The sequence below is a fragment of the Thalassophryne amazonica genome, chromosome 15 (assembly GCF_902500255.1).
Source record: "Thalassophryne amazonica chromosome 15, fThaAma1.1, whole genome shotgun sequence".
In the NCBI taxonomy this organism is placed as follows: Eukaryota; Metazoa; Chordata; class Actinopteri; order Batrachoidiformes; family Batrachoididae; genus Thalassophryne; species Thalassophryne amazonica.
The window spans coordinates 81,794,199-81,813,796 of NC_047117.1; the positions used below are offsets into that span (position 1 = coordinate 81,794,199).

Consider the following 19,598-nt stretch of genomic DNA (forward strand, 5'->3'; position numbering starts at 1 on the left):
CCACGTGAGATAACTTGGCCCCTTTGCAAATATCACTTAAACCAGTGAATGGCTGAATATTTACAGTGGCTGACTCTGTGCATTTCTGCTTTCTCATGTGCTAGTACATCTGAAATCATTATGTTGAAACATAATTCATATTTCCATATAAGTGGATCTGATTTGTACATATTTATTCATACACGGCCTCAGCCCCTCGGAGGTATACTACGGAATAAGAGTAAAGGGGGCTGTGAGCTCTGCTCAGTACTACAGTACATCTTCCAGAGGCTCGAGGAAAGACATCAGCGTAATCTTGGGATTCAGTCGTTTTGAGAGACATTCAGCACCGGAATGAGGGACGTGGAATAAACTGCAGTTGAGTTCAAATGTCTTTTGCGTCATGGGAATGGCTTCGGTTTCTTAGTTTTTGTCTCCTAAATATTCAAGTACAAGCAAACTGTACAACTGCATGCAACAAACAAGCGGCCCAACAGCATGTGGAACTAACACGCGTATCTAGTTCAGTATCTTTTTTCCCCCTCTGTATCGACTTTGTTTAAAAAAAATTTAAGAAAATGTTTCAAAATAGATAAACAAATAAATAAGGATGTGCATGCAGCTTGGCAAGGGATTCCAACATCATGCTAGCTCCTGTCGCCCACTGGGTGGGTAGAGCCTTGTGAGTCGGTGAGCAGACCTTCTTCTTTGTTTGCAAATATACAAACAAAGTTTTAAAAAAGAACCACCGTGGCAGGATCTTGTTTTTTTTTTTTTTCTTTTTAAGTACCGTACGTATTTTTTTTTTTCAAAATGTTATCAGTCGTTAAGAAAAAAAAAATCAAGCTTTTGTGCTTGTATTTAATTTTCAAAACAATTAAAAACGTTAAATGTGCTAGGGTGGGTCACGCGGAGGGGGTGAAAAATGAAAAAAATTATTCCGTCTTTTCTTGCTTCTGTGAAAACAATAAATCCTTTTCAATTTGTACAGTGATGTCCCCTTGCGAGACGATTTTTATTTTTATGTGTTGGTCAACCTCCTCAGAGGCCGAGTATAGATCTATACAAATACAACTGGCCTGAACACCTGCCAGTGGTGGAACGAGGAAATCAACGCTACACGCTAATCTCGCTCTCACACATTAAAATCTAAGCCGTAGTCATCGCCAACGGTCCCTCTGCAAAACGTGTGCAGATATTCATTAGTTCTTATATCCTTTTATTTAAATAAAAAACATCTCTTTTACTTTGATTTTGTCTCCATGCACACATCAGACTGACGACGTTATCATGAGCAATTTTTTTTTGTTTGTTTTTTTACGCACTGTAACAACATCTTGTGCCAGAAGTAACAGAGGGAAAAGAAATGAACGACAAAGCAAACACGCTAAAACAGTTTGGCCTCTTGGCAGCCATGGTAAACATAGTGAACGAGGATCTTTCGACAGAGAGAGAGAGGGACCAGCAATGCGGCTCCATGGTCTAGGCACCAGAAGAAGGCCCTCTGCTTCCAGACTCAACACCCATAATGTCGCACCCGGCCTGGGGGGGCAAAGGCGCCAACAGTCTGTTGGGGTTCTGGATGAAGCCACTGCAGAGAGCATGCAATTGCGCCACCTGCAGGTGTGGAGGATGATTGCCTCTATCTCGAGTCCATACATTCCGACGCTTACGTACATTTCTTTGCTTGTGAATTCATTTAAAAACCACCCTGTTTTGTCTGACATACTGTCGTCCCGTCTCGAGAGTCACCGCTTCAGCACACACAGAGAAAAACTACGCAATGTTTCTTTGAATGGATATGAAACACTGACATATGGCGCCCTCTACAACAGACAAACATAACCACGACAGGAGTGATTGTCAGATCTCGTCAAAGCTTTCTCATTGTGGCTGTGTGATTATTAGTGTTCAGCGTTTCCTCAGTTCTCTTTTCTCTCGACAGCACATTTGTTTGTTTGTTTGTTTAACATCGTCAAGCAGTGTAGAGATGTTGGTCTACTAAGATCGGACCCCAGGGGGTGCAGGGGTGCTGTCGAGTGACGATTGGGAAGCTCGCCGTGTTATGGAGGCAAGTGTGGGATCCACCAAGGAGGAAGGGGGGAACAACTTGTACCAACCAATAACTGTGCTTGATAAGTCCAGTTCCTCCAATAGGATTTGTGCAACTCCCATGAAGCTTTTGTGGTCCATGCGGCCGTAGTCTCCCCACACTATCACCTGAGGGAATAACACAGTTATTATGTGGTTATATGTGGTTCTTGGTCCAGTGAGACATCGGCATCAATTTCACCAGTTAATGCTTAGCCTAGGCTTGTGTGTCATAGATCACACTGACAAAGTGAGGAATCTTTGGGTAATTTTTGATCCTTCGTTGTCCTTTGACCTCCACATTAGAAATATTACGAGGACTGCTTTCTTCCACCTGCAAAATACAGCGAAGATTTGTCCCATCCTGTCTATGGCTGATGCTGAGACACTGATCCATGCGTTTATCTCTTCTAGATTGGACAACTGCAGTGTTCTATTTTCTGGTTTACTGCAGTCCAGCATTAGGGGTCTCCAACTGGTTCAAAATGCTGCAGCCAGACTTTTGACACGAAGCAGAAAGTTCAACCACATTACACGCATTTTGGCATCTCTTCACTGGCTTCCTGTCCCAGTGAGATCAGATTTTAAGGTTCTGCTACTAGTCCATAAAATTGTTCACGGACTGGCGCCTCCCTACTTAGCTGACCTAATTAAACCTTACGTACCGGCCCGGGCTTTACGTTCTCAGGGTCCAGGACTACTTTGTGTCCTAAGGTGAATAAGAAGTCTGCGGGTCACAGAGCTTTCTCTTATAGTGCCCCTGTTCTGTGGAATGATCTCCCTGCATCAATAAAACAGTCAGATTCTGTGGAGACTTTCAAGTCCAGACGCACTTATTTTCCCTTTCATATGGCTAGCATACTGGTATAGTTTTATTTTACGCTTTTTACTCTTTTAATTCATTTTATTAGGAAACGGAGCGTGCCGCGGCCTCAACTTGACCTAAATTCTGGGTCTTTTAGTGAAGCTTACCCTTATATAAAAAGTAAACTAGAAGTATACTTGAAACATACTTGCATATACTGCTTTTTGGTAAGGGTAGGGCTAGTGGCCGGTGATCACCTTAGTATTTCTTCTGTTTTCTTGTTGTTTAATGCTGACAATTATACTATATTTCTTGTCTTTCCGATGTTTGATTCTGTTTTTTTCTCTCTGTTTAAGGTGCAGCTCCATCCAGAGATGGGAGTTGTATTTGTGCTGGAAACCCTCCTGTCCTGTGCACCAACAGCATTTCCTGTATGTTCATTTTGTGAATTGTTTTGTAATTTATGTCTGTAGCATGGCCCAAGCAGAGGGTCACCCCTTTGAGTCTGGTCTGCTTGAGGTTTCTTCCTCAGAGGGAATTTTTCCTTACCACTGTTGCTCTGGGGGTTGGTAAGGTTAGACCTTACTTGTGTGAAGCACAACTCTGTTGTGATTTGGTGCTATATAAATGAAAATAAATTGCAATTGAAATTGAAAAACAGAGTCAGACTCTTAAGCACATCCTCATTGGCAAATTACAAATCAAAAAATCCGAAACGTGACAGAAAATGCAAACAAAATAAATAAAATTAAATAAAATACAGTGATTCTCACATTTACTTTGACTTCTGTTTCATTGAGGAACCCAAACTATATCATATTTTATTATTATTAATATGCATCCATTTCTACTTTTCAAGGCCTGCAACACATTCCTAAAAAAGTTGGGCAATTTAGTGCTAGTAATGAAGTAATAATAATTAAATAATGGTGTTATTTAAAACATGTCATTTCATCATGATTTGGTACAAAAGGAGCAAAGATGGGCAGAGTCAACAACAAATGTTAACAAATGTGTGAGAAAATTATTTAAATGTTTTAAAAGAATGTTCATCAAAGAAAGACTGGAAGGGATCTGCATATGTTTCCCTCTACAGTGCATAATGTCATGACACAAATCAGGGAATCTGAAGGGATTTTGGTGTGCAAAGGGCATAAGCCTAAGATAAACATCAATAGCTGATATAAGAGCACAGGCAAGGAATTACTTTGGAATGCATTTGTCAAGCACTACAATACAGAGTTACATGCCACTTAAAACGTCTTCACTGCACAAAAAAAGAAGTCTCATGTTAACCTTGTCCAAAAACAGCATCACCTTCTCTGGGTTTGGAGTTATCTACAGTTGGACATCACACAGTGGAAACGTGTGTTGTGGTCAGATGAAGCAGTACGCCAGATTCTGGAATTTTGTTTTTTTGTTTGTTTGTTTTTTGAAGAAATGGGCGCCATGTCCTCTGAATCAAAAGGAAAAGGTCCATCCAGACTGTTATTAGCAACAAATCCAAAAGCCAGGGACTGTCATGGTATGAGGTTGTGCCTTTGGCATTAAGGCAGAAAAGTACAATGAGGACTTTACACCAGTATATATGCTGCCTTCGAGATGACATCTTATCCAGGGACATCCATGCATTTTTCAACAGAATGCATTTTTTTCTTTTTGTAAAACTACATTCTGCACACATTACAAAAGGCGTGGCTGCAGAAGCAGAGGATATGGACACTGGACTGACTTACCAGAAGTCCTGGCCTGTCCACAGTAGAGAATGTGTGGGGAATTTTTAAAAAAATCAAACAACAAACCGTACTGTCAATCAATGCCAAAATGTCTTAAGTGTTGTGAGACGGAAGAGCAACATTATGAAGTGGTAACTGCGTTTTTAGTAACGTGTCGCAGGTCTTAAACGCGGCAGTGGATGTACTTGGGTTCAGATTGTCTGTGATAAAGTAGAAGTCAAAGCACATGTAGGAATCACTGGAGATTTTTGTTTGAGATTTGTTAAATATGCATTTTCCATATCATCCCAACTTTACATGACATGGAGTTGTACATACGAGAAGTTTTGAGCCTGACCCAGAAAAAGTAGGGCGTGGCTCTCCGTCGTTTGCATTCAGAGGAACCAACATTTCTCATTCATTGCATCCAGTGAGTCAAAACTTCACACATTCTGGAGAAATGCTGGTTTCTCAGAATTCAAAAGATCTTCCCCCCCTCCTCCAAGTTCCCTTTGGCCAATTTCCGGCAGACTTGTTACTTGGATGGCAGTTGACTCCATAATTGCCCTAAAAGGATTTGATTTGGCAAAGGTCGAAGGCATTGGTGTGAAATGTCAGATGGCCATAGCTTAGCCCTTCCTGTCTTCATGTCCACTGGGTACTATTTATTAGTTAGTAGCATTAAACTTTCAAAGAGTCAGCCTTTTTTTTTTTTTTTTTACTCACCTGTAAGACTTTACCCTGAGGACTTTCCTCAAATAGCAGTGCTTGCTGGTACAGTGGGTCAAGTGTTTTCCGGGCAATCTTGGTTTTCTTTTTGGCTACGTATGCTCCATTATTCAGCAGATAGACCTTGACGTATGGAGCTGAAGTTAGAGAGAAAACAATAGAAAAAGCAATAAGCAGTGAATATAGCGCCCCCAATGATAATCAACACATTGTCGCACATATCTTTATGGGGGGGTCGACAGCTGTGTCTCTCTGCTGGATTATACGAGGTCTGTTAGAAAACTATCCGACCTTTTTATTTTTTGCAAAAACTATATGGATTTTAATCATGTGTGATTGCATCAGCCAAGCTTGAACCTTCGTGCGCATGCGTGAGTTTTTTCACGCCTGTCGGTTGCATCATTCGCCTGTGAGCACGCCTTGTGGGAGGAGTGGTCCAGCCCCCTCGTCGGATTTTCATTGTCAGGAAATTGGCTGATCGACTGCCGCTTTGATTCGTCAAAATTTTTTCAGAAAGTGTGAGAGACAGCCAGGTGGAAACCATTTGGAAAATTCAGATGGCTTTCGGTGAAGATCTTATGGGAATCACACAGATTAAGGACAATTACAACTGGATTAAAGACGGCCCACAGCGGCGGATGGCGCGCCGCGCACCGAGCGGCGATCGACAGGCTCAAACGACCAGATCATTTCCAAAGTGAACGCTTTGTTGATCCGGGACGTTGTCTGACTACGAGAGAAATGGCAAGACAGCTGGACATAGCACTTTTTCTGTACATTCCACTGTTACAGGAGTTTTTGTAATGGAAAGAGGAGCGGAGAAATTCGCCACGGAGCTGCTCATGGTGCAGGACGAAAGCACCTGTGTTGGTCTCACAGGACAAGCCCTAACATGCCCAGCTCTTGCATCATTCGGAAAATTCAGACGGCTTTCGGTGGCTTTTCAGTCGTGTGACTATCTGAGAAATTGTGGACGAGCTGGACATGCCACAACATGTCCTGTGAGGCTTCATCATGGCGTTGCTTTTTGTTCTGTGCCCTGCGCCTCCGTCCCGACGCGCAAATTCCTCCGCACGTCTTTTCATGCCGAAAAAGTGCTGATGTCAAACTCTTCTGCCATTTCTGTGGTAATCAGACGACGTCCCAGATCAACAAAGCGTTTACTTTGGAAATGAACAGCACATTCCACTGTTACAGGAGTTTTTTGTCGGATAGTTTTGACGGATAGTTTTCTAACAGACCTCGTATGTAGTCAAAGTAAGTGTCAAAGTACAATGAGGTAGCTCATCAAAATGGGCCTGAGCTCTTAGCCTTCAAACACACTGGGCGCAGATATGTGACATCATGTAAGTGACCTGTTTTTGTTCCATCCCCTGCATGTGTTTATACAACATGGAGGGTGTATCAGAAACACAGAGTGTTCTTGTGTTACTAATTGTTCCACAATTTTTTCCATGATTTTTGCACTTCTACAATGTGCACAATGGGCCAAACTATATGTTTCTGGGGCTGTGATTGGACACTTTGTGCCCTGTGCAACTTTTGTCTGTTGCATCACCAGTCACAGCCTGAAGAACTTTTACAAAATGAAACAGATCAAGTCCTGGCTTGAGTCTCCCATGTGCCTTCTGTCAATCTGTAGCTGAACATCCAAGTCTTCTTTTTAAAGAAAATCCTTCTTTGCTGCACTCAAACATGATGTCGTGTGACTGGTGATACAAAACATAAAAACTGCACCATTACCAGTTTCTCTCAATTGAACCCCTGCAGTGTCGTCATGGGTGTCTTGGTGGCTTCCTTCACTAGTATCCTTCTTGCACAGCCACTCAGTTTTTAAGAATTGCAGATTCACCGTACAGGATGGTACAGTCAGTATATTTTAGTAAATGAGATGAATGATGTCCAAGACGTGTTTTATTAAAGTGTGTCCTAACTTATGAAATCCATTATCTGATATTTTCAATTAATTTACACAATGCAGAGCTTTATTTTAGATTTCAGTTTAAAGGGGTCATTTTTAGATATTCTGATTTAGATAAGCTTGAATTCCTCATTTTTTCCCCCAACCAAAATGGCACAAAGAAATTAAAATGTGTAAAAGCGCACAGGTGCATACACTGTAAAATAATAATAATAATAATAATAATAATAATAATAAAAATCCTTGATTTTATGAAAAAATCCTGGCAGCTGTGATTACCAGGAGAATTCTGTAAAAAATTGCGGTGACTATGTAATTGATGTTACATATAATATATAAATTTTATAGTATAAACCTGTTGTAATTTTATTGTCTATTTAAAAGATAAAATCTCTGTAAAACGGTCACCTTATCTTTAATTATTCTCAAAATGTAGTTTAAACAGACACATCACCACTTTTTTCAAGACCTCAATTATCAGTATTTTACTGTATTTGTGAAAATTCTCATCTGTAAATCTAACTGTATTGTTCAGTTTTTGGTATAGCTGTTTTTCTGCATTTAAACTACAGTCATATGTAAATTCTACAATGGTGTATGATTATTTTAACATATTTATACTGTTAAATTCACAGTTTGTCTTTATTCCACATTTTACACATTATTCCTGTAAAATAAACATTACTCCTTTGTTTTTGTTTTAACAGTTTTTTTTATGTTGTGATTTCACTGTTAATTTCAATCTTTTTTTTACAGTGTAGACTTTAACAGTTTTTTTATGTTGCGATTTCACTGGATTTCACTGTTAATTTCAGACCTTTTGTTACAGTGTAGACTTTATTTTAACTGTTTTTTATGTTGTGATTTCACAGGATTTCATTATTAATTTCAGACTTTTTTTTTTACAGTGTAGACTATTTTAACTGTTTTTTATGTTGTGATTTCACAGGATTTCACTGTTAATTTAAGACTTTTTTTTACAGTGTAGACTCTATTTTAACTGTTTTTTATGTTGTGATTTCACAGGATTTCACTGTTAATTTAAGACTTTTTTTTTTACAGTGTAGACTCTATTTTAACTGTTTTTTATGTTGTGATTTCACAGGATTTCACTGTTAATTTAAGACTTTTTTTTACAGAGTAGACTCTATTTTACAAAATAAATAATCAACAGGTGCATTTTTGTGCAACTCTGGTCAAGGATCCAGATCTGTTCTACTTGGAAATGAAACGTACATTCAGACAGAAGTGACCTTAATGAAGTTGGTGGATTTCAACAAACATGAAATGGTGGTTTGTTTTTTGTTTTGTTTTTTGTTGTTTTTTTAATCTAGGTTTGGCTGCCATGGATAGAGGCCTGATTCTACTCAAAATATTCACAGTTTGATCCAATCACAAAAGGCACAGCACTAGAACACTATGTAACCGCTTAAAAGGGAGGGTTGAGCATGGAAATATAGACCTGGAAAGGATGTCACGTGACTAGCAGCATGCCACACGGCAGCCATTACTAAGGGTGGAGAGAGCACCATGAGCCAGTTATGGCACCTGTTAAACAGAAGCAAATGAGAGGAAAGAAGGCAGCCAGTGCTTCACCATCAACTACGAGGGCTGTCTGTAAAGTATAGGTCCTTTTTATTTTTTTCAAAAACTATATGGATTTCATTCATATGTTTTTACGTCAGACATGCTTGAACCCTCATGCGCATGCGTGATTTTTTCCACGCCTGTCGGTGACGTCATTCGCCTGTGAGCACTCCTTGTGGGAGGAGTCGTCCAGCCCCTCGTCGGACTTCCTTTGTCTGAGAAGTTGCTGAGAGACTGGCGCTTTGTTTGATCAAAATTTTTTCTAAACCTGTGAGACACATCGAAGTGGACACGGTTCGAAAAATTAAGCTGGTTTTCAGTGAAAATTTTAACAGCTGATGAGAGATTTTGAGGTGATTCTGTCGCTTTAAGGACTTTTCACGGTGCGAGACGTCGCGCAGCGCTCTCAGGCGCCGTCATCAGCCTGTTTCAAGCTTAAAACCTCCACATTTCAGGCTCTATTGATCCAGGACGTCGTGAGAAGAACAGAGACGTTTCAGAAGAAGTCGGTTTCAGCATTTTATCCGGATATTCCACTGTTAAAGGAGATTTTTTTTAATGAAAGACGTGCGGACGGGTCCGCGCGTCGGGACGCAGCCGACGTGGCGCGGCGGCACAGGAAAAACACCTCCGTGTTGATAACCATTTGTAAAATCCAGTTGGCTTTTGATGGCTTTCAGTGGAGTGAGTATATGAGAAATTGTTTAACAGCTGGACATGTTCCAACTTGTCCTTAAGGCTTCCAACGGAGGTGTTTTTCCTGTGGCGGAGCGTCACGGCGGCTGCGAGCCGACGCTGCAATCTGCCCGCACGTCTTTCATTAAAAAAATCTCCTTTAACAGTGGAATATCCGGATAAAATGCTGAAATCGACTTCTTCTGAAACTTCTCTGTTCTCTCACGACGTCCTGGATCAACAGAGCCTGAAATGTGGAGGTTTTAAGCTTGAAACAGGCTGATGACGCCGTCTGAGAGCGCTGCATGACGTCTCGCACCGTGAAAAGTCCTTAAAGCGACAGAATCACCTCAAAATCTCTCATCAGCTGTTAAAATTTTCACTGAAAACCAGCTTAATTTTTCGAACCGTGTCCACTTCGATGTGTCTCACAGGTTTAGAAAAAATTTTGATCAAACAAAGCGCCAGTCTCTCAGCAACTTCTCAGACAAAGGAATTCCGACAAGGGGCTGGACGACTCCTCCCACAAGGAGTGCTCACAGGCGAATGACGTCACCGACAGGCGTGGAAAAACTCACGCATGCGCACGAGGGTTCAAGCATGTCTGACGTAAAAACATATGAATGAAATCCATATAGTTTTTGAAAAAAATAAAAAGGACCTATACTTTACGGACAGACCTCGTATACTAAAATGAATTGTACAATAACCTTAATGTAGAGTAATTATGTAAATGTCTATTTTAAAGTCGTTATGTCGCAATTTAATATTGATATACTGAGAGTATAACTCAAGGCCATAAGTTCTTTTCATTAAGCTGCGTTCACATGACATGCATACAAATACAGAAACAAAAATGTAAAAAAAAAAAAAAAAAAAAAATATATATATATATATATATATATATACTTGCAGTTGTTGTTTAATATGATATGTACATGGTGGTCACAGGTGGCATTTAAATTTTAACAGTGTGGTTGGAGGGGATGGAGGAGGTACTTTTTACCCTGACTGAGGGTCAAAAGTCATAAATTCTGAATGGTTTTATATCTACTTGTAATAAAATGTTAGTAAAAATCATATATATGTTGTTGTCATTAAAAGACTAGTAATAATATTACAGTGGAAAAAGCAGCAAGGTAAATAAGCACCATGGCAAGGCATACTTCAGATTTATATTTTAATACATAAGGATTTTTTTATCCAGGCATGTATGGGTTCGTTAGAGCTTTTAATCAGCATGAATACAACTTACAAGGCTTCATTTATAAAAATCCATTGAGAATTATGACAGGGGAAAAAAAACATCACAGTAAATGAACAGAATGGCACATTTTCCCCCAAATTTCCACACTTTACATAAAACATTTTTTTCTACCCAGACATGTATGGGTTCATTAGAAAGAGCAATTGAAGGGCTTTAAAAACAAGCCTACTTTGATCAAAATCTGTTAACAAATAGCGACAATAGAGCGAGAAAAACAACAGTTTGTCATAATTTCCCCAAATTTCTGCATTTTACATAAAAGTTTTTTTTTCACCCACACATGCATAGGTTCATTGGAAAGAGCTTTCAAAGGGCTTTAAAACAAGCCTACATTTATTAAAATCCATTAAGAAATAGCGACACTAGTGTGAAAAAAGCGGTCAGTTTATTATTGATGATCTGCACATCTCCACCCTTAGTAATGGTGCCGCCTTGTCCTGAGCGACGCTAATAGATTGAGGCGCGTATGTCCATTCCAGGTCTATATTTCCTTGGGGTTGAGTGCCCACCTAGTTTTTTTTTTCTACGTTGTGTGATTAGTGTGTGAGATGACAGAATGGAGTCATTTGATGCGTCCATCATCACATCATATACGTTTTAATGTGTCAAAAATCTGTGAGCCTTCAGTTTCACTCTGTATCTCCAGGTAGATCAAGACTTTACCGGGCAGGGATTTGGATCCTGGCTTTTGGACGAGTCCTCGGGCTCTGATAACCTCCACCTCCAGCTGACCCTTTTTTTCCATCATTCCAATCTGGATGTCACCTGGAAACAACACAAAGCACAATGAGGAGAGGAGAGGAGAGGAGAGGAGAGGAGAGGAGAGGAGAGGAGAGGAGAGGAGAGGAGAGGAGAGGAGAGGAGAGGAGAGGAGAGGAGAGGAGAGGAGAGGAGAGGAGAGGAGAGGAGAGGAGAGGAGAGGAGAGGAGAGGAGAGGAGAGGAGGTCACCTATCGCAGGAGTAGCCAGTGTTTGTCTTCCAACCAGCTGAGCAGGACCCAAGCCATCCAGAAAGTCACTGAACTGACTACTGGCTCCCAGATTGACTCCAGAGAAGATCAAACTAAAAAATAACAACAAACAAAGCATTTGAATATTTTCCTGTGTGGTGTGACATGGGACAGAAGATGGATTAATATGAAAAAAAATCCCACATTTTCCTTCATGTACTATTCCGCGTATGAAATCACTCAAGTTGATTTTTATTTTTATTCATTTTATTGGCTAGACGACATATCTGATACCAGTTACCCACCCACCTTCTCTTGCCCAGATGAGATAATTCATCACAAACAGCACAAATCATTTCTTCACCGTGTAAAAGTAGAGTCTTTTAATAACAAGGAGCTCATTATGTGATCATAAGTCACTGATAAGCACCAGAAGAAATGAAAATCAGAGTCTGTGAACCCGTCTGGGACAGAAACACATGTTCACTGACACGCCAACGTCCCTCAGCCGAGCATTTGTTGGCTCATTTGTTGGAGGTCAACACAAAAGCTAATGAACTGATTTTGATGGCAATTGTGAAAAAGTTGGGCGTGGGTTTCAACCAAATTAAATTTTGAGAAAACTTACTAAAAGGAAAAAAGTTGCACTTGCCAAAAAAAAAAAAAAAAAAAAGGCTTTCGAAGAGGGGGAGAAAAAAAAAATACCATGTCCACATGTCAGAGTGCCCAGGGCCAAGCATCAGCCTGCCCCCCTTTTTTTTTTAAAGAAAATTGGTTAAACGCTTAAAATAAAATTCATTTTTATTCCAGCTGATTAAATGCCAACCCAAAATGCAATTTCATGAACACAACACTGTCAAAATCAAAAAAGATATTTTTCTCGTCTCTTCCGCGTCTTACCTGTGAAGACGTCATCAGTGTATGCTGGTAGTGGAAGTTTATAAAATCTTCCATTGCTGTAGTGTACTTTTTATTTGCTGGCATTTTTCTTTTCTTTTATTATTAGCGTTTATTTGTTTACTGCTTTGATTCCTGGTAAAGTCCTATATAAATAGTTATTTTAACTATTATTATTAGTCATGAACATATGATTTATTTTGGAGTATAAGTCACATTGCAATACAAGTCGTATCCGGTTGTTAAGCGCTGACGTAACGCATCACGTGATAAATCTGTTTCCGGGTCCAAAGACCTCCAAGTTTATAATTAAAGTTACGTCTGTTTGATCCTTTTAAGGATTTACAGTTTAAGTTTAGTTTGTGTTTACATTGTGCGCAAACCTCCGTCCCTCCCTTCTCCGCCTCCACCTCCTTTAACCACATTCATCTGGTTCTATGGTCAGAACACTTAATAAAACATTTTTCTTTTACTTTACATATTTTATTATGCACAGGTAAAATATACATGTCTGTTTGTTAATAAAAAATTATTTATTACAATAAACAGGACTTTAAAGTGCAAACTTCACTTTCTCCCCGAACGACATGAACAGGAAGCGATCGCAGCTCGCAGCAACTCCCATTGAAAATAACGGAGAAACAACCTGAGCGTCTGACATTTTTACATAAAACAAACGCAGTAACAACGTCTATAAACCCAGTTAATATATCCAGGAGAGTTTTAGGCACAATATACAAAGAGTTTTATGTTGCTATGTTAATGCTGTTGTCCGTGTGCAACGGTGTAAGTGCAGCCTGATCAGATCGTCTCAGGGCAGTTCTCAATGTTAATGACAGCGCGCCTTTTTGGTTTGGAGCCGGAAGTTGAAAATCACATGATGCATTACGTCACACTTAACAACCGGATAGGGCCTCCCAAACAAGTAAAAAAAACCAAAAAAAAAAAACAAACAATGCGACTTGCACTCTGGAACATGCAGTACTCTGTAGTACAAATTGTAATACTCGATATGATCTGTTTCCGATTTGTATTTTTTTTTTTCATTTATGATTCTAGTGCAAATGGTCCTTATTTCTTCTATGCAGTAGTTGACTTTTCATGGTATCACAATACCCACTGAAAAAACCCCCAATATGATAAGCGAAGTACGTACATACGAGGTCTCTTAGATAATAAACCGACCCTTTTATTTATTTTTTTTAACTATATGGATTTGAATGACATGCGATTACACCAATCATGCTTGAACCCTCGTGCACATGCGTGAGTTTTTTCACGCGTGTCGGTGACGTCATTTCCCTGTGGGCAGGCCTTGAGTGAGATGTGGTCCCGCCCTCTCGGCTGAATTCCTTTGTTTCACACGCTGCTCGAGACGGCGCGCGTTGCTTTATCAAAATTTTTTCTGGACCTGTGAGGAATATCCGAGTGGACACTATTCGAGAAATTAAGCTGGTTTTCTGTGAAAAGTTTAACGGCTGATGAGAGATTATGGGGTGTTTCTGTCGGTGTAAGGACTTCCCACGGAGCGGGACGTCCTGCAGCGCTTCCAGGCGCTGTCGTCGGCCTGTTTCGAGCTGAAAACATCCTAATTTAAGGCTTAAATCACCCAGGACATCGTGAGAGAACAGAGAAGATTCAGAAGAGGCCGGCATGAGGAATTTATGCGGACATTCCACTGTTTAAGGACATTTTTTTAATGAAAGACGTACGCGCAAATTCGCCGAGTCGTTTCCGTGACGACTCGGCAAATCTGTGTGCGCCGCGACAGGAAAAACACCTCCGTGTTGAAAACCATTTGTAGAATTCAGGCGGCTTTTAATGGCTTTCAACAAGTGAGTAACTGAGAAATTGTTTAACAGCTTGGGCATGTTCCAACTTGCCTGTTAAGATTTCCAACGGAGGTGTTTTTCCTGTCGCGACCCCCAGCGGTCGGGTCCGGCCCGACATGCGACTCTGCCCGCACGTTCTTTCATTACAAAATGACCGTTAACAATGGAATGTCCAAATAAACTCCTCATGCCGACTTCTTCTGAAAGTTCTCTGTTCTCTGACGACTTACTGTGTCAACAGAGCCTGAAATGTGGAAGTTTTCAACTTGAAACGGCGAGACGCTGCCGCCTCGAAGTGCAGATCGCCGTCAGGCGCCGTGGACCGTCCTTAAAGCGACACTACCAGACCAAAATCTCTCATCAGCCGTTAAAATTTTTACCGAAAACCAGCTGAATTTATTGAATGGTGTCCACTCAGTTGTGCCTTACAGTTTTGAAAAATTTTTTATCAAACAAAGCAACAGTCTCTGAGCCATTCCTAAACAATGAAAAAAATCGACGAGCGGGTGGACGACTCCTCACTCAAAGACTGCCCACAGGCGAATGACGTAACCGACAGGCGTGAAAAAACTCTCGCATGCCCACGAGGGTTCAAGCATGTCTGATGTAATCACACGTGATTCAAATCCATATGGTTTTTGAAAAAATAATAAGGTCGAATACTTTTCTAATAGACCTCGTACATACATACATATATATATATATATATATATATATATATATATATATATATATATATACACACACACACACAACACACACACATATATATTAAATCAGGAAAGCTGTGGTTTACTGACTTCCCCTCGGAGTTGTAGCTGTTCATGCTGCCGTTGTTGGACTCTCTGCTGGGCTGGCGGCTCATGTTCCGGGTCAGCTCCACCGCCATTCCAGTCTCTGTGCTCCTCTGGATAGGTGCACCTTTCTCCTTCTTCGTCTTCCCTTCTGGATTGAGGAAAGAAACGACAGGACATCAGAGTCTCATCTGCAAAACATGGTGCAGATGTTTTTGCACCATGGTACTGTGTCCTGCTGTGGGTTGGATCAGGTTCACAAAGTCAACACAAACCCAACATCTGGTGCTGCTCCTAAGGTGGAGGTTTAAGAGACAGACAACAGCACATACCCTTGTATGGTCTATTGGCATTTTTGAGCAATTTTCTACCAAATGACACCCAAAAATAAAGGCTTATTACCTTGGCGGAGCTATGAGTGTCTTCTATTTATTGATTTACATCCTACCAATAAAACAAAATACTCATCCAGCCATCGCTTATCCCGGCTTGGGTCAGTCAGAGAAGACTGCTTATTTTGTCCTTACAATTTTATTGAGATTGCAGAAATTCACAAGCCAGCCAACAGATTCTGTTCCGGTCTCCTGTGCTGTTACTGTCTGCAGTTTCAGCCGGACCCTGAACCCTCTTTCCCTCCTCTCATCAGTCATCAGGAGGAAATGTTGGATAATATTAGCAGGCACAGTGGAAACACACACAAAAAAATAACAGCGACATCCTTGAAATGAGGCTTCAGTGATCCTGGAACAGAAGACACTTCGTGCTGGAAGAAGGCCTTCCTGGGCCTCTTGCTTGCTCTCATGACACTGTATACTACGTGCTGTAAAGGAGATCAATCTTCACTTCTAACAGATTTAAACCTCATTAGCAATTTAAAAACATGCCTGCATTCAGTATATTAGTCATAGAGATGGAGCTGGTTCTAATGCATGTCTGCATAACTGATTTGTAATGGCATGCACATAAAACGCTGCTCTGCAAACCCAACTTACCTCCTGTCGCCCGCATCCATCACGCAGAGACGGATTGTTCTAATATCAGTGTTCTCTGTTTTTTGGTGTCTCTCTCTCTCTCTCTCACTCTTCAAAAACCATCAGTGAAAGCTTGTAAGACTCCCTCCACCCCAGCCCGAGGCTCGGTGTCCTCTAATACTGCTACAAAGTCGGCGAGCGCGCCGTCGGGCTTTCATCGCACACCCCGGTGTAGTTAAAGTAGCTGAAATGGGAGCTTGGCTTGGAGGGGCAACAGTCTGTCCTACGTCTGGACGAAGATGTTCTGAAGCACTGATATTGTTTGTTTTTGCGATGAGCCGCTGGAACAGCCGAGGGTTGTTTGTGGGTTTCTTTTTTTTTATTACAGAACAAAAGGATAAGTGCACTTTGCACTTGCAATTTGCAGTGCTTTGATAGCGTCTCGTCCTCAGGACAAATCTGTACTTTCAGCTTCCTGCAGTGACTGTGATGTTCCGTTGTTAGGACTGAGTGACGTGCAGTTACCAGAGTAACCAAAGGATCAAGGTTAATGTACATACGAGACAAAAGAAGAAGCAAAACTTGTTTCTTAGCGTCAGTGAATTAGTTTGTCAGCTAACTAATGGTTAGCGGACAAGCTAACCATTAGTGTGCCAATTAGCTTGTACTAAATTTACTCCTACTAACTTTAGGTCAACTAACATTTTTTTTAATTCAGTTAAAACATTTGTAAACACTAAAATCACATGTTTGTACCTGTGGGTGCTCATACACTAATCCAATAAGCGAAACTGAAACATCATGCAAAGGCAACAGGCATCATCTCAAGGAGATGGAGGATCAGGATGTCAATCCACAATAAATACATTAATCAGATTATTAAATTTACTTTCTGTACTGTGAAGAAACTGTATGCTGAATGGAAACTACTGCTTTAATTCATTTGTTCATTTAATTATTGATCATCTGATCTGAGCTTGTTAAACCTATTTGAGAACCTCCATGTTTATGCTAAAACATATTACAATTTCAGGTCTTTAGTTCTGTTTGTTGGGGGATTACATCCAAAAAAGCTAATGCAAAATTCAGATACTTGTCATGCCCCGCCCAGTTCCATGCTTCAGCCCTTATTTTCCCTCTTTATATGGTTCTGCTCTTTCTGCCCCACCCTTGTTTTATTAATTGCTATATTCATCATGTGTTTATTGTTGTGTGGGCCACCAGAAGAGGAGTTACTGCTGGCCAACCACCAGAGGGCGCCCTGCCTGAAGTGCAGGCTTCAGGCACGAGAGGGCGCTGCCGCCACGGACACAGCCGGATGTAGATGGGTGACAGCTGTCATGAGATAATGACAGCTGTCACCCATCTACACTTCATCATTCCACTCCATAAAGACCGGACGTCATCTCCACCTCGTTGCCGAGATATCATCTACCTGTGAAGGTAATATCCTCAGCCAGAATCTAACTGTGTCTTAGTCTGAATTCATTTTGCAGCTGCTTTCCTGTGGAGTGCCTTATCAGTGAGGTCTGCGTAATCAGCAATGGCTTCGTTTCACACCCCAATCAGATAAGTGTTTAAGACAGGAGCTGCACGAGTGTGTGTGAGAGGTGGAGGTGGAATCTCCACCATTGTTGTTACTGGGTGTGCACGCACCCACATCTTATTGTTTCTGCTCCTCGCCAGCAGTACCAGATCCGACATTCGGAGACGGTGGCCACCTGGGGACTCGGGACTTGGCGGCTCCAGTATTCTCCAGGTTCGGTGGCGGAGGAAATCGTGTGGTTCCGGTTCTTCTCAGGACAGATGTCTTCTATCCTCGAGCCTGCCCACACGTCACCTTTGTGGATTGACTGTTTTCACAAATTCTGTAATCCGCTGTGTTTTGGTTGTGCTCTTTCACAACAGTAAAGTGTTCATATTCGACTCTTTCATTGTCCGTTCATTTATGCCCCCTGTTGTGGGTCCGTGTCACTACACTTTCCCAACAGGGTATCTCGGCCAGCGTCATGGATCCCGAGGGGCGTCACCCATCTGTTGAACGGCCAATGGAAGAGCAGGGTGCACAAGCGTCTGCAGGAGGCGTGATTGGTGAGTTGCAGCAAATCCTCACCGCCTTTACCGCTCGGTTGGATCTGATGACTGAGCAAAACGTCATCCTTAATCACAGGATGGAGGCTCTCACCGCACAGGTGGAAGCGCGCGCTCAGGGCGCTGCTGCAGCTCCTCCTCCTGCCGACCCAGTGCAGAATATAGACGTTCCACTGGTCGTTCAACGACCCCCCCCCCACCATCCCCCGAAGCATACATAAGTCCCCCAGAGCCGTACGGAGGTTGTGTGGAGACGTGCGCGGACTTTCTTATGCAGTGTTCGCTCGTCTTTGCACAACGTCCCGTAATGTACGCGTCTTGACGCCAGTAAGGTGGCTTATGTAATTAATTTGCTTCGTGGTGAGGCACGCGCTTGGGCTACGGCGCTTTGGGAGCAAAATTCACGGCTCCTTACCACTTATACTGGGTTTGTGAGGGAGTTCAAAACGGTTTTTGATCACCCTAACAGAGGAGAGACTGCTTCAACAGTGCCTCTGTCAATGAGACAGGGGCGCCGGAGCGCAGCCGAATATGCAGTCGACTGCTGCGAGGTCCGGCTGGAATAACGTTGCGCTCCGCGCCGCCTTCATAAACGGACTGTCGTCGGTCCTGAAGGAGCACCTGGTAGCTAAGGAAGAACTGCGGGATTTAGATGGGCTTATTAATCTCGTTATACGGTTAGACAATCGGTTGGAGGAACGCCGTCGGGAGCGAGCCGAAGGACGTGGCCGGGCACGCGCCGTCCCTCTCCCTTCCGCTATGGACACGAGCAGGGCCACATTTAGACCACCTAACAGACAGAGGAGGCTGGCCCGCGGGTTGTGCTTTGTCTGCGGCTCGAGTGAGCATCAGTTAAGAGACTGCCCCAATCGGTTAAAACACCAACGCCCGCCCCTAGAAACTGGGCTTAGGGTGGGCCAAGACATTCATGTGGGACACACACATATTTCCACACGACTCCCAGTTACAATCCCGAGCGGGGATTTAACCCTTCAAGCCCCAGCACTGGCGGACACGGGGTCAGAAGGGAATCTGCTAGACAGCAGATGGGCTAGGGAGGTAGGGCTCCCTCTGGTGGCGCTCCCTTCGCCATTGCAGGTGCGGGCACTAGATGGCACCCTCCTCCCTTTAATCACGCACAAGACACAACCTGTAACTCTGGTAGTGTCTGGAAATCATCGGGAGGAGATCGAGTTTTTTGTGACTCCTTCTACCTCCCGCGTGATTTTGGGCTTCCCGTGGATGTTGAAACACAATCCCCGGATTGATTGGCCGTCTGGGGTGGTGGGTCAGTG

The 19,598-nt window shown here is 42.1% G+C and overlaps 1 protein-coding gene across 42 annotated transcripts in view; it reads right to left on the minus strand.

The window, feature by feature from the left end:
- Positions 1-924: 924 nt before the first annotated feature.
- Positions 925-19,598, minus strand: part of rims1b (regulating synaptic membrane exocytosis 1b) — a 175,356-nt gene continuing 156,682 nt past the window's right edge. For all 42 annotated transcript variants that reach the window (XM_034188988.1, XM_034188986.1, XM_034189026.1 and 39 more), the window contains 5 exons: positions 15,248-15,392; positions 11,719-11,831; positions 11,433-11,534; positions 5,317-5,456; positions 925-2,199 (listed from right to left, as the gene is read on the minus strand). In XM_034188988.1, coding sequence (XP_034044879.1) covers positions 1,981-2,199; positions 5,317-5,456; positions 11,433-11,534; positions 11,719-11,831; positions 15,248-15,392 — 719 coding nt within the window. In that variant the 3' untranslated portion in view covers positions 925-1,980. The remainder of the gene's footprint in view (positions 2,200-5,316; positions 5,457-11,432; positions 11,535-11,718; positions 11,832-15,247; positions 15,393-19,598) is intronic.